Below are 25,780 nucleotides of genomic sequence, written 5' to 3'. Positions count from 1 at the left end.
GTTGTAGTTGGACACAATACCTGGATGCAACTGAAGCTGACACTGTTGCTGACTCCTGGAGATTTTGCCTGGTGACTCTGCTCCCGTGGCTGCAGTTGCAGCTCTAATGGCACCCACCACTACTGCTGACCCACCGCCTGCTGCTAACAACCACCCCACTACCGCTGCTACCACAGCCTAGGGGACTGCTTTGGGGGAGACTCCATGTTTGGTTGTACGTGGCTGCACTTATTTTGGGACACCAACCAGACCTGGGGCCTGGGGCCTGGGTGCCAGCAGGTTTATCACCACAAGAGCCTCTGTCTGCGGACTCCATCTGGGACCTTCAGATCCAGTGTTGGGGTACCTGTGGGTTTGGAGGAGTCTGCTGTCTTCCTGCTGAGAGTGCTGGTGGTTCTTGTCTTGCTGATGCATCTCTGGGTTGCTCCTTTGCATGAGTGTATCCCTAGTGGTCTCTCTGCAAATAGGAGCAGCATTGAGATCTTAGGACTGCAGCGTGGCTGAGCCTGCAGTATCTGAAGCCCAGATCGGTGGGCTAGAAACTGGGTTTGGGAGGGCTGATCTGGGTTTGGTGATCCCGAAAGACATCAGAGACAGGGTTGAGAAACTGTTGAACACTGACAGAGAAAGTTCAACTTTCCAGCAAGATTTATTTTATTTTTTGATTCACTAATCTCTGACATATTTAAACAGGATGTTTTTTTATGCATCAGTGTATGGAGGACAATGATATATGAATGGTGTTTTGCATTTTTGTTGTACTTTTTAATTTAATGTTTTTAATTTTTCTCTTTGTTCATATCCTTCCTTTTAATGTTTTTAATTTTTTCTCTTTGTTCATATCCTTCCTCCTCTATTTTCTTTAACTTTATCTATTTTAATTTTTTTTAGTTGTAGTTGGACACAATACCTTGATTTTATATATTTATTTTTATGTGGTGCTGAGGATCAAACCCAGTGACTCACACATGCTAGGCGAGCATTCTACTGCTGAACCACAACCCCAGCCCCCCCCCCCGCCCACCATCTATTTTCTTTCCAACTTTTCTCCAACCAACAGCCAATCTCTGTCAGCTCCTTTTCCACTCTTCCTGTGAATTTTTACTTTTAGCCTCTCTCCTTCTCCCTTATGAATATTGCTTACTACACTACCTCTGTTCTCACATCCACCATTTGAAGTTGTAAATTGTAACAAATATTCTGCTTGTGGTATAGATAGTTATTGAACTTATCATTTTGTTTTAATGTGAGAAAGCAGTAGACGCCTTAGTGGAAGCTATTGGGTTTAAGGCTATATATTGTGTACACTTATTCTGCCTTAGATCCATACTTTTAGATGGGAAAACACACTAACAACATGAAAAAACAAGGGAATAAAGTGCCCCAAACATACCAAGAGGCTTCAACAACAGAAGCCACTAATAACACAGTAGCAGAAATGTCCAAGAAGGAGTTCAGATTGTATATAGTGGAATTGATAAGGATAGTAAAAGGAGTGAAATCAAACAAAACATACAGGAAGTGAAAGACCACTTCAATAAGAGTTAGGGAACATGGAAAACAAAAAGCCGAAATCTTTGAAATGAAGGCATCAGTAAACCAAATTATAAATTCAATAGCAAGCATCACCAACAAATTAGGCCACTTAGAAGATAGACCCTCACTAAGGAAGACAAAATATATAATCTTGAAAGTAGAGTTGAACATGCAGAGAAGATGGTAAGAAACCATGAACAGAATATCCAAGAATTATGGGATAACATGAAAAGACCAAATTTAAGAATTATCAGAATAGATGAAGGAGTAGAGATACAAACCAAAGGAATGCACAATCTTTTCAATGTATGATAGCAGTAAATTTCCCAAACCTAAAGAATGGAATGGAAAATCAAATACAAGAGGCTTACAGGACCCCAAATGAACAAAATTACAGCAGACCCACGCTACAAAATATTATAATAAGAATGACTAACACAGAGAATAATGATAAAATCTTAAAGGCTACGAGAGAAATAAATTGAATTATGTATAGGGGGAAACCAATTCGATTTCAACTGATTTCTCATCCCAGACCCTCAAAGCTAGGAGGTCCTGGAATAATATATTTCAAGCTCTGAAAGAAAATGATGTCAACCAAGAATTTTATATCCAGAAATATTAAGTTTCAGATTTGAAGATGATATTAAAATGTTCTCTGATAAACAAAAAATTTAAAAAGTCACAACTAGAAAGCCTACACTACAGCGCATTCTCAACAAAATATTCCATGAGGATAAAGTGGGGGGAAAAAAGTGAAAACCAGCAAAGGGAGGATCTACATTAAAGGGATATTCAACCAAATGAGAATCTTAAGAAAAATAAAAACCAGAAATAAATCAAAATGACAGGGAATACAAATTATATCTCAATAATAAGCTTGAATGTTAATGGCCTGAACTCATCAATCAAGAGATATAGAATGGCAGATTAGATTAAAAAGTAAGACCCAACAATATGCTGTCTTCAAGAGACTTACCTCATGGGCAAAGACATCTACAGGCTAAAAGTAAAAGGATGGGAAAAAAACTTATCATTCATATGTATTGCATAAATAAGCAGGGGTTTTCATTCCCATTTCAAATAAAGTAGACTTCAAAGTTAATCAGAAGATACAAAGAAGGACATTTCATACTTTTTAAGAGAAGTATATATAAGCAGGACATAACAATTATAAATATTTATGCCCCAAACAATGGAGCATCTATGTATATCAAACAAACCCTTCTCAATTTCAAGAGTCAAATAGACCACAATGAAATAATACTCTGTGACTTTAACACACCTCTCTCACTACTAGACAGATCTTCCAAACAAAACTAAATAAGGAAACTGTAAATCTAAATAATATAATCAACATTTAGACTTAACAGACTTAGATAGAATATTTCATCCATCAACAAGCAAATATACTTTCTTCTCAGCAGCACATGGCTTCTTCTCTAAAATAGACCATATCTTATGCCACAAAGCAACCCTTAGTAAATACCAAAAAAAGGGGTGGGGTGGGGAATAATGCCTTGTGTTCTATCAGACCACAATGAAATGAAATTAGAAATCAATGATAAAATAAAAAATAGAAGCTACTATAACAAATGGAGACCAAATAATACACAATTTAATGAAGAATGGATAGTAGAAGGAATCAAGAATTAAATAAAAAAATTTCTAGAGGTAAATGAGCACAGTGATGCAACATATCAAAATCTCTGGGACTCTATGAAGGCAGTACTAAGAGGAAAGTTCATTGTACTGAGGGCATTCATTGAAAGAATAAAAAGTCAACAAATAAATGACCTAACACTAAGTGCCAAACCTCTAGAAAAAAGAAGAACAAATCAACATCAAAAGCAGAAGACAGGAAATAATCAAAATCAGAGCTGAAATTAATGAAACTGAAACAAAAGAAACAATTGAAAAAAATGACCAAAAAGTTGGTTCTTTGAAAAAAATAAATAAAATAGATAAACCCCTGGCCATGCTATTGAAAACTTAAATTACTAAATCAAGGTGAAGAAGAAAATATCACAATAAACATGTCTGGAAGAGAGAAGATAATTAGAAACTTTTTTGAAAATTTATATTCTAATAAAACAGAAAATATCAAAGACATTGACAAGTTTCTAGAGACAAATGACCTACCCAAACTGAACGAGAAGGTCATACATGATATCAACAGATCAATTTCAAATAATGAAATAGAAAATGCCATCAAATGCATACCAACCAAGCAAAGCCCAGGACCAGATGGATTCTCAGCCGAGTTCTACAAGACTTTCAAAGAAGAATTAATGCCAATACTTATCAAAGTATTCTATGAAATAGAAAAGGAGGGAACCCTTCCAAACTCATTTTATGAGGCTGATATCACCCTGATACAAAAACCAGACAAAGACACATCAAGGAAAGAAAACTTCAGACCAATATCCCTGATGAACATAGATGCAAAAATTCTCAATAAAATTCTGGCAAATCACATACAAAAACATATTAAAAAGAGAGTGCACCATGATCAAGTGGGATTCATCCCAGGGATGCAGAGTTGGTTCATCCTATGGATATAATAAACATAATTCATCATATTAATAGAATTAAAAACAAGAATCATATGATCATCTCAATAGATGCAAAAATTTTAAAAAAGCATTTGACAAAATTCAGCACATGATCATATTCAAAACACCAAATAACTAGGGATAACAGGAACATTTCTCAACATTGTAAAAACTATCTATGCTAAGACCCAGACCAACATCTTCCTAAATGGAGAAAAATTGAAAGCATTCCCTCTAAAAACTGGATTCCCTCTTTTACCACTTCTATTTAACATAGTTATTGAAACTTTACCCAGAGCAATTAGGCAAACAAAAGAAATTAAAGGGATATAGATAGGAAAGATGAACTCAAACTATCACTATTTGACAACAAATAATGATTCTATATCTAAAGGATCCAAATAATTCCACCAGAAAACTTGTAGAACTAATAAATAAGTTCAGAAAAGTAGCAAGATATAAAATCGACACCCATAAATCAAAGGCATTCCTGTACATTAGTGACAAATCCTCTGAAAGAGAAATTAGGAAAACTGCTCCATTTACAATAGCCTCAAAAAAATAAAAGAAAAAAAGAAAGAAAAAGAAAAAAGAAAAAACTTGGGAATCAACAAAAGAGGTGAAAGACCTCTACAATGAAAACTACAGAACATTAAAGAAAGAAATTAAAGACCTTGGAAGATGGAAAAATCTCCCTTGTTCTTGGATAGGCAGAATTAATATTGTCAAAATGACCATACTTCCAAAAGCATTATACAGATTTAATGCAATTCCAATCAAAATTCCAATGACATTCTTCATAGAAATAGAAAAAGCAGGGGCTGGGGATGTGGCTCAAGCAATAGCGCACTTGCCTGGCATGCGCGGGGTACTGGGTTCGATCCTCAGCACCACATAAAAATTTTAAAAAATAAAATAAAGATATTGTGTCCACCTAAAACTAAAAAAAAGAAAAAGAAATAAATAGAAAAAGCAGTCATGAAATTCATCTGGAAAAATAAGAGTCCCAGAATAGCCAAAGCAGTCCTTACCAAGAAGAGTGAAGCAGGAGGCATCACTATATCAGACCTTACAATATACCACAAAACAATAATAACAAAAACGGCATGGTATTGGCACCAAAATAAACTTGTAGACCAATGGTACAGAATAGAGGACACAGAGACAAACCCACATAAATACAGTTATCTCATATTAGATATATGGTATTGGCACCAAAAACACATTGTATAGAAGATAACCTCTTTAAAAAAAAAATGGTGCTAGGAAAACTAGAAATCCATCTGTAGCAAAAGGGAACTAAACTTCTATCTCTCACCATGCACAAAACTCAACTAAAAGTGAGTTCAAGGACCTAGGAATTAAATCAGAGACCCTGAGCCTATCAGAAAAAAAAAAAAGTAAGCCCAAATCTTCATCATGTTGGATTAGGCCCCGATTTCCTTAATGAGACTCCTATCGCACAAGAAACAAAATCATGAATCAATAAATGGGATGGATTCAAACTAAAAACCTTCTCAGCAAAAGAAACAATCAGTGAGGTGAATAGAGAGCCTACAGAATGGGAGCAAATTTTTACCACATGCACAGCAAATAGAACACTAATCTCTAGGATATATAAAAAACTCAAGGGGCTGGGGATGTGGCTCAACTGGTAGCGTGCTCGCCTGGAGTGCGTGCGGCCCGGGTTCGATCCCCAGCACCACATACCAACAAGGATGTTGTGTCCGCCGAGAACTAAAAAATAAATATTAAAAAAAAAAAAAAAAAAAAAACTCAAAAATCTTAACACCAAATCATCATCATCATCATCAATAAATGGGCCATGGAAGTGAACAAACACTTCTCAGAAGATGATATATAATCAATCAATAAATATATGAAAAAATGTTCAACATCTAGCAATTAGAAAAGTGCAAGTCTAAACTACTCTAAGATTTTATCTCACTCTTGTCAGAATGGCAGCTATTATGAATACAGGGAACAATAAATGTTGGCGAGGATGTGAGGAAAAAGGCACCCTCATACATTGCTGATGGGATTGCAAATTGGTGCAACCACTATGGAAAACAGTATGGAGATTCCCTAGAAAACTTTGAACGGACCCAGCTATCCCACTCCTCAGTTTATACCCAAAGGACTTATAAACAGCAAACTACAGTGACGCAGCCACATCAATGTTGACAGCAACAAGATTCACAATAGCTAAATTTTCAACCAACCTAGATGCCGTTCAGTAGATGAATGGATAAAGAAAATGGTATATTACACAATGGAATGTTACTCAGCATTCAAATCAAATCAAATCATGGCATTTGCAGGTAACTGGATGGGGTTGAAGAATATTATGCTAAGTGAAGTGAGTGAATTCCAAAAAAACAAGTGCTGAATGTTTTCTCTGATATCTGGATGCTGATCCATAATGGAGATGGCGGGAGGTGCCGCCCCCAACCTGAGCGGCAGCTTAACTTAAAATCGCTTGTGTGAATGTGTAGGGACACCAGGTAAAACACAGACACACTTTACCTTTATACAAGCTTCAGGACAGCTTCCCCGCTCTTGGCCTAAGGCTCCCCAAAAGAAAGAGCAAGAGAAAGTCATGAGAGGCTGGCGAGAGAGAGCCAGCATGTTCGGAAGTGAGTTTCTATTGAGGAGACTTTAGTTCTTAGAAAGTTCTATCCAAAAAAAGGCCAGAAGGGGCAGGGTTAGGAGGGACATGTTTTCCCTACACCTGAAAACCCGCCTCTCTATCCAAACCAGGATAAAGCCCAAGTCACCACAAATGTAGTGATTGGTCAGAGCCTCTTGCTTCAGGACTGGAAGGCGTGGGTCATTCAGAGTGGCTCCCGGCAGGGAGGGGCATGAGAGAAATGGAGGAGCTTTAGATAGGGCGAGGGGAAGGGAGGGGACAGGAGGTAGGAAAGATGGTGGAATGAGATGGACATCATTACCCTAAGTACATATATGAAGACATGAATGGTGTGAATCTGCTTTGTGTACAACCAGACATGAAAAATTGTGCTCTATATGTGAGAGGCACACTGCTGTCATGTATAACTAGAATAAATAAATACATTTTAAAAATAAAATACATAAAATAAATTTATTAAAAAATTTTTAAAAAGAGAGGTGAGGATTAATTAAATTTGTTAGAGCTAGGAAACAATTTTCTAGTGTCAAAACAGGATGTGTTCTCCTAAAATGCCGGGAATCATACATCTTAAGTATGCTGCAAGTTAAGTAGTTAGGACCTTATTTTCCTTAATCAAGGCCATCTTCCCCCATTCAAATTCATGGTGCACTCTCCATGATCTCAGGGGTCTGGGTCCTCTGGTGCATAGCAAGTATCATTAACTTTTGAACCACAGTTTCCTGATGTTGTAATGTCTCCATCCTGCTTTACAGGCTATGTAAAACAAGAACAGAGACAAAACTAACTTCATAGTTATAGCTTGTAATCCAACTACATGTGGAGAAAAATAAAAGGATTTAAAAGGATTAAGTGAAGAAATTCCTTCAGCTAAACTGCCCCAATCTTCTTCATTATTAAAAAAAAAAAAAAGAAAAAAGAAAAAGAAAAAAAATAGGTGTTTTTGCATTAGCCATGGCCAGAACTTGAGACTGTAATTTTAACACATCCAAAGAGGCATTATGGAAAAGGATCAAGTCCCATTAGGTGATTACATACATCTTGCCATTGAGTCTCAGTATCATTATATGGAACTCTTAACACGAAACTGAATGATTGTTGAGAGCCATCTGTGGGCTGTGTAGGGACTATGTCACACATCACAGCCTAATGAATAGGAGAATCTGGTGACTGGGAACTTCCAGTGGACATTTCCTCTGGCTGACTGCCCAGACACATTGTGAGCCTTATTCAAGCTCTGCCAAATGTCCCTCACAGCCCCTCTGAGATGGGTGTGTCCTCAATCAATCTGCTGCCTTCAAGACATCATGAAGAGGGCTGGGGTTGTGGCTCAGCGGTAGAGCACTTGCCTAGCACATGCCACATGTTACCACATGAAAAATAAATACACCACATAAAAATAAATAAATAAAGGTATTGTATTCAACTACAACTAAAAACATTTTTTAAAAGAAGACATCATGAAGTAATTCTTCACCCCTGAAATGTTATCTCTCTTTGATGTACCCCCTTCAGTAAAGGTCAGGAGCAATTTTCTTTCTTTCTTTCTTTCTTTTTTTTAGTTTTCAGTGGACCTTTATTTATATTATGTGGTGCTGAGAATCAAACCCAGTGACTCACACATTCTAGGCAAGCGCTCTACCACTGAGCCCTAGCCCCAACCCCAGCCCCAGCCCCAAGGAGCTATTTTCTAATTGTTTATCTTCAGCTCCTGGGTGGACTGGACCTATCAGGTCTCCATCTTTTGAAATTATCTTTTTGACTTAATCTTTTGTTCTTCGCTAATTATTCTAGACTTTAATTTCTTAGGTGGCTTATATCCTCCTGAGCAGGAAGACGAACCCACTTAACAAGACACTGGCTGCCTCCCCATAGGTAATGTTATAAAGACATTGGGAGTCTCTGAGCCTATTGTAAATCTTGTACTTGTTCTCCTAGCCATGTAACAGAATCTTTTAGTTGCAAATTTCACTCAAAATTTCCTGAGCAATATGTCCTTTACTTTGCCAGGTTTCCTTTACTTTGATTTTGTAAAGTCAGTGCCAAATTGGTGAGCTGTTGGGTATCTGCAATAAGTGTGCTGACAATTTCTTTTGAAATTGTTGAAGGTAGATGCAGAAGCATAAAATTATCCCAGCCAAGATAACCATGCCAGCTATTGGCCACCAGATAAAATGTTCAGCACTTTGTAAAAGTGCCAGGTGGCTCCTGGCCTTTTGGGAATCATAACAGCTTCTCATGGACTCGGCCATATAGTCCAATTGACACATTGTTGTAATACACAGTTCTCACATTTAACATAATTTATGTTTCATAAGGCATTGTATTGTTCTTGAATAGGTCCAGATAATAAAACATAGGGATGTAATACACATTCTGTGTATGAAAGGAAATATTGAGATGGGTAACATTGTTAAACTGATTATATTGAAAATCACCATTCCAGATCCAAAAAGTCTCCTGAGTCAGACCCTCCTTCCATATTCCAGATGGTCCTGGAGCCATTCTTACCCCATCTCTTGCCACTCCTGATTGGTTTACATAGAAACAGCATTCTTTCCCAACCAGTTTTGCAGGACTTCAGATGTCCAGGTGATTTTGCAAAGTCAGTACCAAATTGGTGACCTGTTGGATATCTGTAATAAAGTGTGCTATTTTTATAGAAGTCCTGAATCCCATTGTTCCTATGCCAATACCAATGTATGTTTTTAGCTCTATGAGTAAGGGGATAACTTGCAGGGGGGCCGGGGGTCTCTCCTACATCTGGTGTGTGCTTCTGTTACTCAGGGCTGGATAATCATACTAGCAAACATCAAGCCCACCTGTGTAGGTTAGGAATATCTGTAGGCCTTAAACTAACTAAAACCTTCTGACTCTGCCAGTTTCTCTTGATAGTTTCTTCTGATAGTTTTCAGGCATTCCTGCCTAAGAATTTCTCTTTTGTAGCCTCCTGTCTTGCTTATTTTGGGGGGCTAACACAAGGTGTATTATTATTATTATTATTATTATTATTATTATTATTATTATTATTTTAAATACCCAGTGAAAAGACCCCCGATTCCCTGTCCAAGGAGAATCACACGAAACACTGGCTGCAAAAAGCAAGAGGGATTTATTGGGACACAGGCGCCTGCGGGTGCCCAGCAGAACCTCAGCCGGAGCTTTGGTGAGCTGGCACACCGGGCTTGGGGATACAGAGATTTTTATAGGGTAAAGGGGCAGTTTTCGAGCACGGTAAACAATAGGTTTCTTATTAGTTAATTTTAAACCAGCATATAGGCTACCTAAAGGGCAAAGTTGTTTTTCACTTTATGTTACTGGAAAAGCCACATAAAAGTTACATGTTAGCACTCTGGTCCTCCTGTTGCTGCTCATTCAGGCATGCCTTAGGACCTGGTCCTTTGTGCTTTCTCAACCGGTTACACCTAACTGATTGTCTGAAAAACACCTCTGGTGCCTGCGTAGGTTTGTGACATGCCACGGTGGTTTTGCAACTAGGCCTGAGGTTGTTGGGCTGGGGTCTTTCACCCAGGAATGGTTGTTTTGGTTTTAACTGTTTTCACTGGGGGTTTAAGATGAAGCAAGTCAATTGTTAACAGGGCTTTAACTTTAATATCTATAACTTTAGAATCATAAACCCTTTTTATTTACTGGGGTCTGCAATATCCTATCTGTCCTGTAGGTGATGGCTTATTATCTTAAATTAATCCAGGTTGTGTTCTTGAAGTAATATCTCTGCAAAACATTAATAGGCAACTGTTAGACAGTTTATAAGGAAAATACAGAATAAAATTAACTACAGTTAAAAACATTTAGTTCATATAATAGCTACCTTGAATTTTGACTGAGTAATATATTATACCCCCTGTTTGAGATCCTAGTAATCTTCTTTTTATATACCTTTATTTTATTTTTTTTATGTGGTCCAGGGATTGACCCAGTACCTCATGCATGCTAGGCAAGCGCTCTACCACTGAACCACAATCCCACCTCCCCCCAAGATCCTAGTAACCTTAATAAAAATCAATCTCTGAACACAACTTTAAATGAACTGAAGTTTGGCCTACTTTGGCGTCATTCTATCATGTAGCAAGATGGGAGACAGAGCCTTATCTCAGGTAAGACAGGGTTCTTTATAAATCTTAAGTGTTCTAGTTCTGAAGCTGATCTTTGCTTCTTAAATATCATTTTTACAAAGTTTACACACTTGTTGCTCGAGGTCACATGAATACTAGCTAACACAATATGATATTAAAGCATGAATTAAAGAAAGGCTGAGAGATTTTAACCTTTTGTGGAAAAGTAGCAAAATGCTTGTGTTTTATAATATTAACCTTTACTTAGATTAGGTTCTCATTAACTTAAAAATATATTTAAAGGGCTGGGGATGTGGCTCAAGCAGTAGCGCGCTCACCTGGCATGCGTGCGGCCCGGGTTCGATCCTCAGCACCACATACCAACAAAGATGTTGTGTCTGCCGAGAACTAAAAAATAAATATTTTTTTTTTTTTTTTTAAAGAGAGAGTGAGAGAGGAGAGAGAGAGAGAGAGAGAGAGAGAATTTTTAACATTTATTTTTTAGTTCTCGGCGGACACAACATCTTTGTTGGTATGTGGTGCTGAGGCTCGAACCCGGGTCGCACGCATGCCAGGCGAGCGCGCTACCGCTTGAGCCACATCCCCAGCCCTAAAAAATAAATATTAAAAATTCTCTCTCTCTCTCTTTCTCTCTCTGTAACTCTCTCTTAAAAAAAAAATACATTTAAATTGTATCCCAGTATAAAAAGTTACATAAAACTTATTATATATCTTATTGATAAGAGGTCCAGTTGTAGTATATTAAATGATATAAATAAATCTTAATATGTTATTTTTATTTATTTTTTTTAAAGAGAGAGAGAGAATTTTTAATATTTATTTATTTTTTTTAGTTCTCGGCGGACACAACATCTTTGTTTATATGTGGTGCTGAGAATCGGAGCTTTGGCGAACTGGCACACTGGGCTTGGGGATACAGAGATTTTTATAGGGTTTGGGGCAGGTTTTGCGCGCGCGGGAAGCAACAGGTTTCTTATTGGTTTGTTTAAATCTAGCATATAGGCCACCTAGGGGGTACAGGTCTGCATTCCAAAAACCACAGGTCTGCATTCTATTCTTTCTGTTCCTGCTTATCTGTTCCTGTTTATTCATTCATGCCTCAGGATGTGGGTGCTCTGTCCTTTCTCAACCGGTTATATGGAAAGCACATCCAGTTATATGGAAAGCACATCCGGTGCCTGAGCCTGTTTATGACAAGCCCGGTATCTTGATTTCATATCTTGGCCTTAGGTAACTGGACTAACTGGGCTAGGGTCTTTCAATTTAAAGATCTCCTAAGAAAAGGTCATAAAAGTGAGTCAACATGAGTGTTTATGGTGAATGTTCAGGTTTTGAAGGATGGAGAGTTTGCATACCATGAGGAGGGGACAGCTGGGCATGGAGACTTCCACCATGAAATCCTTATGCAATCTGCCTCAGCACCCAAGAGTGTCCCATTTTGAAAACTTGGATTCAGTAAGATGTCATTGTGGCCCTCAAGGTTGGGAATATGTTTAATCTTCTGAATCTAAGCTTTTCCTACATGTGGAGCAGGCTGGTTTCTGAGTTCAAATGTTTCCTTTTATTCCCTCTTGATTCCTTTGTAGAACGTTGCTTCCATATAGCTCCATTGCCCCCTGAACTGTAGTCCCCTGTGGATATGTAGGTAGGGTAGATAGACAGCAAAGGCGTAAGAAAGCCTTGGCTGTGAAGCCAGCTGTCTCATCCCAAATGTCAGACCTCTGACAATACAGGGCACTGCCTCACTCCCTTCTGTTCCATTATGTCCTGCTAATACTGCCAGTTACCTGTGACAAGTTCTGCTACCTCAAATGTTGAAGTCTGAACATTAGAGAAGCATGCCGAGAGGCAAGCATACAAAGCGGGTTTATTTAAAAAGGGGTAACATAGACTTCTCCCAGGAGAAAGAAGGGGGCTGTAGCTGGTATCCTGGTATCTCCAGAAGCAAGGTGTTCTGCCCTTTTTCTATGTCCTAGGCTTCTTTTGTTCTCCTGCCTTTATCCCCTTATATTTCTCCTTCCTGCATATGTGACTAGCCCAGGACTAGGCCCAGGAATGCTCAGTGGAACAGACCAAAGGTGGGAAAGTGTGGGCTGAAGGGGGAAGGGCAGGAGGAAGCAGCCCAGGACAGGCTGATTAACAATCTTATAGCTCCCTGTAGGGAGGGGCAATATCTGGGACAGGTTACCTTAGAGCAGGGGCTGATAAGGGTGGAGGAAGGGCTCTGAAGGAATTAACATTTCAATCCCTCAGGGGATAGTCTCCAACTTGCCTCACTCACTCAAAATTGGCCTCCTTGATCTGACCTGACTCAACTTACCTATCTATGCTGACTACCTGTCTGATTCTGGCTTCACTAGCAGTCCGGGTAGATGTCATTTTCTTTGTTGGTACCAAATTGAACCCTGGGGTGCTTAACCACGGAGCCACTTCCCAGCCCTTTTTCTTTTTTTTTCTGTTTTTATTTTGAGATTGGTTCTTGCTAAATTGCTGAGGCTGGCTTGAACTTGCAATCCCCCACCTCAGCCTCCAGAGCTGCAGGGACTCCAGGCATGTGCCACCATGTTTGACAAGATGTCCTTTCCTGAGGTGGGATGTTATCTCGTGGACATTGCCTCTGGAATTGCCTAAGTACATTCACTGGTTCCCTCAATTAGGGGGCAGCAACAGAAAGAGCCCACTGATTACAATGAGATGACAACACCAGTTCTGAAAGGCCAGGATGGAATTTTGCTTAAGCAATTAAATCCAGATTTTTCAATTCTGCAATAAATTTCATTTAATTATATATTATAATAATTAATATAGTTAAGAATATTAATATCTCTTATTGGTTATATTTTAAATGACCTTTTAAGGCTGGGGCTGGGGCTCAGTGGTAGAGCGCTGGCCTAGCATGCACGAGGCACTGGGTTCGATCCTCAGCACCACATAAATAATAAATTAATAAAATAAAGATATTGTGCCCACCTATAATTTAAAAATAATAAATAATAAATGGTCTTTTATAAAATTATATTACATATCATATACTATATTTAGTTTTTATAGGTGTTCCCAGACCTGGGAGGTTGGATCTAAATGGACACATGCAATAATCCCTCACGTCAGGTCAGGTCCAGGCCCTGGATAGTTGCTGGGGCTGAGAAGGGCTGTAGATAGAAACCGCCTCTTGGGTTCCATTCATCCAAGTAGAGGTTCTATCCTGCTGTCACTCAGGGTTCAGGGGCGGGTCCTGGATCACTAGCCAATCAGAGACACGGGGGTGGGGCTGCAGGAACTGTCCAATCAGGAGCGCAGCTGGAAGAGGGCGGGAACCTTCCTCTTTTGAACAGCTTTCTTCCTGGGACGCGGTAGTGTGCCTCGCGAGTTCTGTGAGCAGAGCTTGTAAGTGGCTCAGCCTCCTCGCTGTGACATCTCCGTTCTACAGGCTGAGGCGACCCCGGGAACCCTAGAAGGCGGGGAATGGTGAGTGTGGAGGGCGCCCTTCCCGCAAGGGGAGCGGGTCGCGGTGAAGGGGACAGATGAGTCGCTGTGGAGGGACCTGGGCCTCCGGCGGCAGCAGCGGCGACTGCGGTCGGAGTCCGGCCGGGCCACGGGTCCTGCGCGGCGCTTTGCCGGCCGGAGCGGTCTGTGGGCAGCGCGGCCCCCCAGCCCGCGTCTCCCCCTCTGCGGTGGCGGCGGGAGGGTCGCGGGGAGACTCCCGCCGGGTGAGGCGGGGCCTGGAAGGGAGGTGTGCGCGTCCCAGCCCCCTGCTCCTCGGTCCCCCGGTTCCTCCAAGTCTGCAAAACTGGGGAAGCCGGTTCCCGAATCCGCGACTGACCCTCAGCCCGGAGCTTGTGGGGGCAGGAGGCGGACAGGTCTGTAGACCCTTCTGCCGGGGCCCCTGACTGGAAATCAGCGCCGCTGGACGTTGGTTTAGAAAATGCGGATCGAGGGAGGCGCAGCTGCATTTAAGAGAACCGCAAAGCGGGGAAGCCCCGCTGTGAGGTCTGCAGACCCTCAGTGGGTGGCAGAAAGGACTTTTCTTTGAGGAGAGGAGCAAGCGGGGTGCCCAGAAGGCGCTAGTGATGGAGGACGGGGGAGGTTGGGCACCCGGGAATCCGTAGGAATTTTCGGGAAGCAGGTTTGTTGACTGCGGGGCCCAGAGAGGCCGTTGCCTGAAGCATTCTGTGGGCGGCAGAGTCTGGAGTTCTTGACTTTGTCCCTCTGAGAGGAGAGGTTTGAAGGTTTACAGGACAAGTGCTTTTTTGTTCCATTTTTTGAGACTAGAAGTTTTACAAATTTTTTTTTTCATTGGCAAACCTACAGTTTCCAAAAAGAGGAAACTACCATCACAGTGCTCTATGCTGCTATGCAGAAGTTTTTGGTTTTTGTTTGTTTTGTGGTTGTTTTTGTTGTTGTTTTGTTTTTGCTTTGTGAGAAGAATAGGAACTCATAAGTTATGTATATGGTGGGGGTTTCTGCTTAATTATGGTAAGGGGGTTTTCATGGTGGGAGGTCTCTGGCCTGCTTCCCTAGATTAGAGTTCACCCTGCTGTCAGCCTTCTTTGTTACCAGGTTGTTGTTTGTTAGTTTTGATACTGTCATTGAACCCAGGGTCCTTAAGCACTGAGCCCTATCCCCAGCAACAAACCTTCTTCTTTTTTTTTTTTTTTTTATATTGGGGATTGAACCCAGGGGTGGGGTGCTTCACCACTGAGTTACATCCCCAGCCTTGTTCATTTTTATTTTGAGACAGGGTCTCACTAAGTTGCTGAGGTTGGCTTTGAACTTGAGATCCTCCTGCCTCAGCCTCATGAGCCACTAAGATATAGCTTGCTTTTATTGATTACCTCTGGCCTTGATCTTTTTTTTTTTTTTTTTTTAGTGTTCCTTTATTTTTGTGAAATTGTTTCTCTTTTTGTCCAAATTCTTGTTCTGTATAAATAGTGTTTTAAATTTGAAGTTGATTTTTTTTTTATACTTGATATATAGAAAAATGATGAGTATTTGCATGTTTATTGTAAGGGTTTCCAGGGTGGGAGGTGGCATGTGTGAACAGCCATTTTTTATTTGTTTCTTCTCAGTCTGAATGCCTATTGTTATTATTTCTTATGCTTTCTCTGTACCTATTGATATGACCATAGGATTTTGTTGTTTAGCTGGTTGAGGTGATCAATTACATGAGTTGACTTTTAAATGTTTAGTCATTCTTAAATTCTAGGCCAGGCAGGTACTATACCACTGAGCTAAGCTCTCTTCAGTTTCTTTTCACCTGTATTTTAGAAGCAGTTTGTCTTCTCTCCCTCTAATCTGTAATGGGATTGAAACTCAGGGCACTCTCACTGAGCTACACTCCTTTCCTTTATTAATTTATTTTTGTTATTTCTTATAATGCTTATCTAGTTTTATATTTTGGCACTGTGGACCTCATGCATTATGAAGTAGTACTTTTGCACCTCTTACCCGGAAGATATTGTAATGATTGATATGCTTAAATGTTAGAATATGCCCAAAAGACAAGGTGGGCCTGGTTCTCCCTGTTTTTGAGTTTCTATTGTTTCAATTTGTGGAATACATAGAGCCTTATTTATATTGTTTATCTTTTCTCATGTGAGTTTTTCTGGATTGTTTCTTTTCAGAAATTGTTTGACTTCTTCCAAGTTCTTTATCTGTGGCTTAAGAGTATCTTGCTCTTGTTTGCAGGTCCAGTGTAATACATTACACTGTTGAGTTGAGGTCTTTCTTCTTTTCTAATATACACATTTATTGTTCTAAAGTTCTCCCTACGCACTGCTTTTTCTGTATCCCATAAGTAATATTAGCATGTTTGTTCAAGTTCACATAGTTTGAAATACTTAAATTTCTTTGGTGTTCTTTCTTTCTATTCATATACCATTGTTTGTTTGTTTGTGATGCTGAGGATTGAACCCAGGTACCTTGTACATGTGAGGCAAGCACTTTACCAACTAAACTATATCCGCATCCCTTAGCCATTGCTGAATGTCTGAATTGATCTGATTACCAAATACATTGCTTTACATATATTTTGTGTGTGTTTGGAGTGAGGGCACTTTAAACATACTTCTCTAATGATTTCTCACAGTTCTAGATTTCTTGAATTTATTTCTCATATATAAGAAACATTTTGGGGCTGGGGATGTGGCTCAAGCGGTAGCGCGCTCGCCTGGCATGCGTGCTGCCCGGGTTCGATCCTCAGCACCACATACCAACAAAGATGTTGTGTCCGCCGAGAACTAACTAACTAAATAAATATTAAAAAATTCTCTCTCTCTCTCTCCTCTCACTCTCTCTTTAAAAAAAAAAAAAAAAAGAATACATACAAACAAAGATGTTGTGTCCGCCGAAAAAACTAAAAAATAAATATTAAAATTCTCTCTCACTCTCTCTCTCTCTCTCTTTAAAAAAAAAATAAGAAACATTTTGACTCCTGACCTGATGTCTTGATAGTTAAAACTGTTTTTTTTTTTTTTTTTCTCATAAAGTGCACAAGGGTGGAACACAGGGTGGATCTTGTTTTCTACCAGTCTGTCTGTATTTAAAGGGATTATTGATACAATGGGATTAATATACACCATATTTGTAACTAATTTCTGTTTTACTTTATGTGATCCCTGTTCCTACATCTTTTTGCTTCTCTCTAAAGAACTTTCCAAAAGGCATGATATGGAGATACACTGGTGAAACAGTCTCTGACTTCATTTTAGATGATTCTTTGTTCTCCTTGCTTCATTATGTCATGGAACACCTATAGTGATGGCTTCATGTGACTTTTTATAATTGCAAATTACTCTATGGGTTTTTGTTTGTTTGTTTGGTTGGTTGGTTGCTTGCTTTTTTGATTGGTGATACTGAAGATTGAATCTTTATCTCAGTTAGATCCCACCCTTTTAAATTTTTTGTTTAGAGTTAGGGTCTTGGTGCATTGCCAAGGCTGGGCTTGAACTTGTGATCCTTCTGCCTTAGCCTACTGACTCAGTGGGATTACAGGAGTGTATCACTTGCCCAGTGAATGTCTTTGTTGACTGAATTCAAATTCTGAGGTTTCTCAGAAGTGACTTTTCTCTCTCTCTCTCTCTCTCTCTCTCTCTCTCTTTCTCTCTCTCTCTCTCTTCTTTTTTTCAATTAATGAGCCCTGTTTCCCTTTTCTTTATTACTATGATGATGATGCTGCCAGGGAGTGAACCCAGGGGCGTTAAACCACTAAGCCACATCTCCAGCTCAGTTTCTTAAAGCCTTGCCAAGTTGCTGAAGCTGGCTTTGAATTTGCCATCCTCTTGCCTCAGCCTCCCAAATCGCTGGGATTACAGGCATGCACCAGTGTGTCTGGCTCTTTATTAATCCTTGATTGTTAGACATTAAATATGCCTAGAGGATTTGATAAGCTACTTTTTTTTCCTCTGTTGTTTTTTCCTTTTTCAATTTTTTTTTTTTTTATTTTTGGTTTGGGGGATGATGCCAGAAGCCCTAAATCACTCAGCCATATGCCTTCCTATTTTTAAAAACTTATTAATTTTCTTTATTTATTATTTTTCAGACAGGGTCTTGCTAAGAACAAGTTGCTGGGATTATATGCATGTGCCAATGGAGCAGGCACGAACAATTTTTTGTTTTCTTAGGAAAAGCTTTTGTTATTGACATTTTGCAATTTTATAGGTCAGTGTATAGGTGACATCTTGGTGAAGTAAAATCTTTCTAAGAACACATACCACTTTCCCCCTTGTTTTATTGTGCTTTGACATTCTCCATCAAATCTTTATTGATTACCTATTAGTCTACTGAGTTATCCCTAATGAATCTTATTTACTATTTAATTCTAATGACTTACAGGAACCTGGTACAGGCTTCTGGTTGTGGGCCCTTAGTGCATTCCCAAAGTATGTACTAAATTCTCTAATGTTTTGCAAAAGAGGTTTCAAATTTGGTCTGATAGTCCAGTTCATTGGAGATTCATCACTCTTAGTGTATTTTGGGCATTGATGAGATAGGCCACCTCTTCTCTTTTTTATTTTATTTATTTATTTATTTATTTATTTATTTTAAAGAGAGAGGGAGAGAGAGAGAATTTTAATATTTATTTTTTAGTATTTGGCAGACACAACATCTCTATTTGTATGTGGTGCTGAGGATCGAACCCAGGCCGCATGCATGCCAGGCGAGCGTGCTACCGCTTGAGCCACATCCCCAGCCCAGTTCTTCTCTTTTTTAAAATATTTTTTAGCTGTAGATGGATACAATATTTTTATTTATTTATTTATTTTTAGGTGGTGCTGAGACTCAAATACTGTGCCTCATGTGTGCAAGGCAAGCATTCTACCACTGAGCCACAGCCACAGCCTGAGATATGCAACTTCTGACAAGCATATCAAACTATTCCAGTTAGAGGACCAGCAGGATTTAAACATTTTCCCATTTTGTTGGGATAACCTGCTTGGGAACCCCAAGCCCTTCCTTGCAGTTAAGCTGGTGAGGATCATCCCGGCAGTAATTGCTAGATACCAACAAAGTTCAAGGTATATTCTCAAGCATTCCTAAGAATGTGCTGTCTCAGGACAGCTATTGATACTAAGCACTGTACATAGTTGCACTTTGTTGTGAGAAGTGCTTGAGACCTGTGTAGAAAGAGAATTGGAGAGACCTAGCAGTACCGCAAGTGTTCCTGTTCTCTCTGGGAGGACATAGTATGATGTGAAATTCTCACAAGTGAATGAGGTCTCTAGTGCTGTGTGTCTCATTTTCCTCCTGGGAAAACCTGTGGGATATTTCAGGAGCCAGTGACCTTTGAGGATGTGGCTGTGAACTTCACCCTGGAGGAATGGGCTCTGCTGGATCCTTTCCAGAAGAAGCTCTTCAAAGATGTGATGCAGGAAACCTTCTGGAACCTGATCACTATAGGTAAGGGTGACATATGACATACTTTTCTCACTTAGTCAATCAGAGAACTGTTGTTCAGTTATTAGTGCTGTTCCATGATTTGGAATATTCGAAGCCCACATTTTGATGACTGTATTGGCATGGTGACATTATACAACAGATCTGCTATACTCTTATAGTTTTTATATAATTTTGAAATGAATCATTATGATTTTTCTGGGTCTGTATTTTAGGAAAACAATGGAAAAATCAGGCCATTGATGATCACTACAATTCCAGGGGAAATCTAAGGTAATTTAACTCACAAGAGAAGGCAATGTTCCTCACAAATCTGGGAGTAACTTATTAAAAAAAATCATAAAAATAAGGAAAAGATACACCCCAAGGTACAGAATGATTTATCTCCATTTGTTCACTTCAGTGCATACAGGTTGAACATGCATAATTGGAGAGCGCAAAACTCAAATGTTCCAGTACAGACACCCTCTGAAACAGTGCCTTGATGTCTTAAGTGATACTTTCTGGTAGTTTATTATATACAGACTGTTTTCCATACACAGTTTATTAGAAATGTATGAAATTACCTTCAAGTGGGACTCATTTTGAAGATATTTTTCTGTGTATACACAAATATCACAAAATCCCATCTGAATTTTTTCTCACGCATTTCACATAAGCAGTACTCAGTTGTATTTACAAGTGTAAGCATCTTCAGAGTTAACAAAATCGTAACTTGGCAGGCTTATTTAGAAAGCTGATCTGGGCAGTGATGCACACCTCTAATCCCAGCCACTAGGGAGTCTGAGGGAGAAGGATCACAAGTGGGAGGCCAGCTTCAGCACTGTAGTGAGGCTCCAAGCAACTTACTAAGATGCTATCAAAAAAAAAAGAAAGAAAGAAAGAAAACTTTAAAAGGACTGGAAGGTAGCTCAACAGTAAAGCTTACACAGCATAAAACCAATTCTTCTGCTAAATCATTAATATTACAAATACTTAGTAATGTGCTTTTCATTCTTTGCAGAAGTCAAGTGTTAGAGAGACTCTGTGAACAGAAAAAAGATGGTCAATGTGGAGAAATCCTCAGCCATATAATAGATTCTCTTGTTAACAAGAGAAGTTCTGGAGTAAAACCAAGTGAACACCATATGTGTAGAGAAGTCACCATTGCTGATCCATCCCTAGCTGTGCCCCTGACAGCTCATACTGGACACAAAGCACATGAGTATCAGGAACATGGAGAGAAGCCATATGAATATAAGGAAGATGGGAAAGCCTTGCATGATCCCCAGCGTTTCCAGAAGCATGAAAGAACTCACACAGCGGAGAAACCCCATGTGTGTAAGCACTGTGGAAAAGCTTTCAGTTCTTCCAGCTACCTTAAAATCCATGAACGAATTCACAGTGGAGAGAGACCTTATGTGTGTAAGCAATGTGGAAAAGGCTTTAGTTCTTCTGGTGACATGAAAAGGCATGAACAAATTCACAGTGGAAAGAAACCCCATGTGTGTAAGCACTGTGGAAAAGCCTTTAGTTCTTCCAGCTACATTAAAATCCATGAGCAAATTCACAGTGCAGAGAAACCCTATGTGTGTAAGAAATGTGGAAAAAGCTTTAGTTCTTCTAGCCAAATGGAAACACATGAACAAATTCACAGTGAAGAGAAACAGTATGTGTGTAAGCAATGTGGAAAAGGCTTTAGTACTTACAGGTATATGAAAAGACATGAACAAATTCACAATGGAGTGAAACCCTACACATGTAAACAATGTGGGAAAGGCTTTAGTACTTCTAGATACATGAAAAGACATGTACTAATTCACAGTGGAGAGAAATCTCATGTATGCAAGAAATGTGGAAAAGGCTTTAGTACTTCTAAGTACTTGAAGATCCATGAACGAAATCACAGTGAAGAGAAACCCTATACATGTAAACAATGTGGGAAAGCTTTCAGGCATTCCAAAGCAATCAGAAGACATGAAAAAACTCACACTGGAGAAAAACCCTATGTATGTAAGCAGTGTGGAAGAGGCTTTAGTTCTTCTACCAATTTTAAAACACATGAACGAATTCATAGTGGAGAGAAACCCTATGTATGCAAGAAATGTGGAAAAGGCTTTAGTTCTTGCAACTCAATTAGAATACATGAACGAATTCACAGTGGAGAGAAACCCTATGCATGTAAACAATGTGGGAAAGCTTTCAGTTATTATGGTTCAATCAGAAAACATGAAAAGTCTCAAGAACACTGGAGAAAAACCCTATGTATGTAAGCAATGTGGAAAAGCCTTTACTTCTTATAGCCATACCAAAACTCATGAATGAGTGGCTGGAGTTGTGGCTCAGTGGTGGAGCACTTTCCTAGCACGTGTGAGGCACTGGGGTTTGATTCTTAGCACCACATATAAATAAACGAATAAAATAAAGGTCCACCAACATCTAAAAAATATTTTTTAAAAACACATGAGTAAAATAACAGTGCCAGGAAACCTTATACATGTAAGCAATATAGGAAAGCTTTTCAATTCCCCAGAACCCTTCAAATACATGAAATAATGCTCAATGGAGAAAAACCCTATGTATGCAAGAAACTTCTAGCTCTATTGGAACTTCCAGCTCTATTAGAATATATGAACGAATTCACAGTGGAGAGAAACCCTGTACATGTAAGCAATGTGGGAAAGCTTTCAGTCTTTACAGTTCAATCAGAAAACATGAAAAACCTCAAAAACACCGGAGAAAAACCCTATATATGTAACCAATGTGGGAAAGACTTTAAGCACATGAAAACATTCACAGTGAAGAGAAACCTTATACATGTAAATAATGTAGGAAAGCTTTTTATTTTCACAGATCCCTTCAAATACATGAAATAATGCACAATGAGAGAAATGTTGTGTTTTTAGCAATGTGGAAAAGGCTTCAGTTCATCTACCATATGAATGAAGACTTTAAGAGTGAAGAGAAACCCTATACATGTACACAATCTGGTAAAGCTTTTCTTCATTCCTATTTAGTCAGAAGACATGAAATAAATCACACTGGAGAAAAATCCTATGTGTACATGCAATGTGGCAAAGCCTATGGTGATTCCAGTCCCCTCAGACAACATCAAAGATTTCACAGTGCCATGAAACATGCATGTGAGCAGTGCGGGAAAGCCTTCAGTCATTCCTCCACCCTTAAAATACATGGAAGAATGCACACTGAAGAGAAACCCTGTGTGTGTAAAGAGTGCAAAGAAGCCTTCACTCCATCCAGGTACCTTCTCAAAATTCAAGGAACTCACACTTGAGAGAAACCCATGAGTGTAAGCCATGTGAGAAAGTGTTCCTGTTCACAGTTCCCTTTGATACCATGAAAAAGATCATAGCGAGGAGGAACTTTAAAGATGTCAGCAATGTGGGATAACCTTAATTTTAAGATTCTTTTAAGTACATAAAACACCACATGGAGGGTAACCCTGTATCAACAGAAGAAATGGGAAGTCTTTATTATCACATGAACTTGTGAGCAAACCTAATAAGCAGCTGTAATAACTTGTATTTTTGCATTGGAAGTTTTGACCCTTGTTGCCATCTTGGTTCAGTGTGCCCATATAAATGAGCACAGTATGCGGTGGAACCTGCAATAGAAGGAAGACCTGTGCAACAATCTCTCTTTGGTTCGTATGTAAGAAATCACAGTGAATGAAAAACCCTGTGAATGTCTGTAATCCCAGTGACTTGGGAGGCTGAGGTAGGAGGATTGCAATTTCAAATTCAGCCTCAACAATTTAGAGAGGTCCTAAGCAACTTAGTGGGACCCTGTCTTTAATAAAATGTAAAAACAAAACAAACAAAAGGGCTGGGGATGTGCTAGATGGTTAAGTGCCCCTGGGCTCAATTCACGGTACAAAAACAAAACACACCAAGAAAACCCTATGAATGTGAAAAATTCTTAGAAGAGTGATAACAGGTGTAAAATAGTTTCGGAGGCCTATGAAGCAGAATTATGTACATGCAATTAATAGAAGAGCATGGTGCAAAATACTTTGATTTGGTGTCTCCAGAAAATGTACTACCAGGAGGCATGTCCCAAAAGTTATATTGTATTCACCAATAATTTATTCTTTTTTTTTTTTTTAAAGAGAGAGAGAAAGAATTTTAATATTTATTTTTTAGTTTTCGGTAGACACAACATCTTTGTTTGTACGTGGTGCTGAGGATTGAACCCAGGCCTCACGAATGCCAGACGAGCGCGCTACGGCTTGAGCCACATCCCCAGCCCCTTTCTCACATTCCTATGTATCTGATCTTTTTAAGCCAAAGGCATATATTTGCTTAAAGATGAATTGGAAATATTTTACGGAAATCAGGGTGAGAAGAAATCTACAACTATTAACTTTCAAAATAAATTTTTTGTGTTCTCAGTTTAAAGATAAATTAAGAATAAATGGGATTGATTCAAGAAAAAAAAAAAGCTTCCTCTTAGCAAAAGAAACAGTCAATGATGAGAAGTGGGAGGCTACAGAGTACAAGAATATCTTTATCACATGCACATCAGATAGAGCACTAATCTCCTGGATCTATAAAGAACTCAAAAAATTTAACAACAAAAAAACAACCCAATCAATAAATGGGCTAAGGAACTGAATAGACACTTCTCAGAGACTATATACAAGTGATCAGCTCACGTTTGGGGCTGGGGATGTGGCTCAAGCGGTAGCGCGCTCGCCTGGCATGCGTGCAGCCCGGGTTCGATCCTCAGCACCACATACAAACAAAGATGTTGTGTCTGCCGAGAACTAAAAAAAAAAATAAATATTAAAAAAAAAAAAAAACAAGTTATCAACAAATATATGAAAAAATGTTCAGCATTTCTAGTAATTAGTGAATTGCAAATTAAAACTAAGATTTCATCTTACTTCAGTCAGAATGGCAGTTGTTAAGAATACAAGCAATGGGGTTGGGGTTGTGCTCAGCAGTAGAGTACCTGCCTAGCATGTGTGAAGCCCTGGGTTTGATCCTCAGCACCACATAAAAATAAATAAAATAAAGGTATCATATCCAACTACAACTAAAAAATACATATTTTTTTAAAAAAAATGAATACAAGCAATAATAAGTGTTAGCATGGATGTGGGGAGAAAGGTATACTGATACATTGCTGGTGGGATTGCAAATTGGTGCAACCACTTTCGAAAGCAGTATGGAGATTCTTCAGAAAACTTGGAAAGGAACCACCATTTGACCCAGCTATACCACTCTTTGGTCTATACCCAAAGGACCTAAAATCATCATACTGTAGTGATGTGGCTGCACTGATGTTTGTAGTAGCTCAGTTTACAATACCTAAATTTTGGAAACAACCTCAATACCCATCGATAGATGAGTGGATAAAGAAACTGAGATATATATACACACACATATACATACATACATACACATACAATATGGAATATTACTCAGCATTAAAAGAATAAAATTATGGCATATGCAGTGGATGGAGTTGGAGAACGTGCTGATTGAAGTAAGCTGATACCCAAAAAACAAAGGCTGAATGTTTTCCCTGATTAGTGAATGCTGGTCCAAAATGGGGAGAGGGTAAATGGAGGAACTTTGGATTGGGCAAGTGTATGGGTGAGTAGGGGAGGGGCCATGGGGCAGGAAAGATGGTGGAATGATATGGGCATCATTACCCTAGGATGCACAAATGGTGTGGCTCTACATTGTGTAAAAGCAGAGAATTGAAACTTTGGGCTCTATTTATGTACAATGGACTGAAATGCATTTTTCTCTCATGTATACGTAAATAGGACAAATTTTTAAAAAACGGAAAGAAAGTCTGCAAAAAAGTAGAGGGAAGGCAATGGGGGAGGGTTGAGGGGAGGGGAAGAGGAAGTACTGGGGACTGAATCAGAGCAAATTATATTCCATGCTTGTATAATTATGTCAAAATGAATTCTAATGTTATGTACAACTAAAAAGAACCAATAAAATTTATAGAAAAAAAATTTTTAAATATAGTAGTATTATATTATTTTAAAAATATAGTGTTATTATATTCTCTTGGAATAAGGCTCTTTC

At 39.0% G+C, this 25,780-nt stretch overlaps 1 protein-coding gene across 1 annotated transcript; it reads left to right on the top strand.

Moving 5' to 3' along the window:
• Positions 1–18,660: 18,660 nt before the first annotated feature.
• Positions 18,661–21,985, top strand: LOC113183565 (uncharacterized). The gene is made up of 5 exons (XM_077796486.1): positions 18,661–18,678; positions 19,610–19,736; positions 19,949–20,006; positions 20,737–21,407; positions 21,576–21,985. Exons 1-5 carry the CDS (start codon positions 18,661–18,663, stop codon positions 21,983–21,985), a joined length of 1,284 nt encoding a protein of 427 aa, XP_077652612.1.
• Positions 21,986–25,780: the final 3,795 nt, after the last annotated feature.

Source organism: Urocitellus parryii, chromosome 3 (genome assembly GCF_045843805.1).
Source record: "Urocitellus parryii isolate mUroPar1 chromosome 3, mUroPar1.hap1, whole genome shotgun sequence".
Classification (NCBI taxonomy): Eukaryota; Metazoa; Chordata; class Mammalia; order Rodentia; family Sciuridae; genus Urocitellus; species Urocitellus parryii.
This window is presented reverse-complemented; position numbering and strand designations above follow the sequence as displayed.

Excerpts from the sequence above, each read along its gene's own strand:
- LOC113183565 (XM_077796486.1), top strand. Across the intron at positions 19,737-19,948 it reads CTGGAACCTGATCACTATAG|GAAAACAATGGAAAAATCAG; the intron begins GTAAGGGTGACA and ends TCTGTATTTTAG. Across the intron at positions 21,408-21,575 it reads GTGTAAGCAATGTGGAAAAG|GCTTTAGTACTTCTAAGTAC; the intron begins GCTTTAGTACTT and ends AATGTGGAAAAG.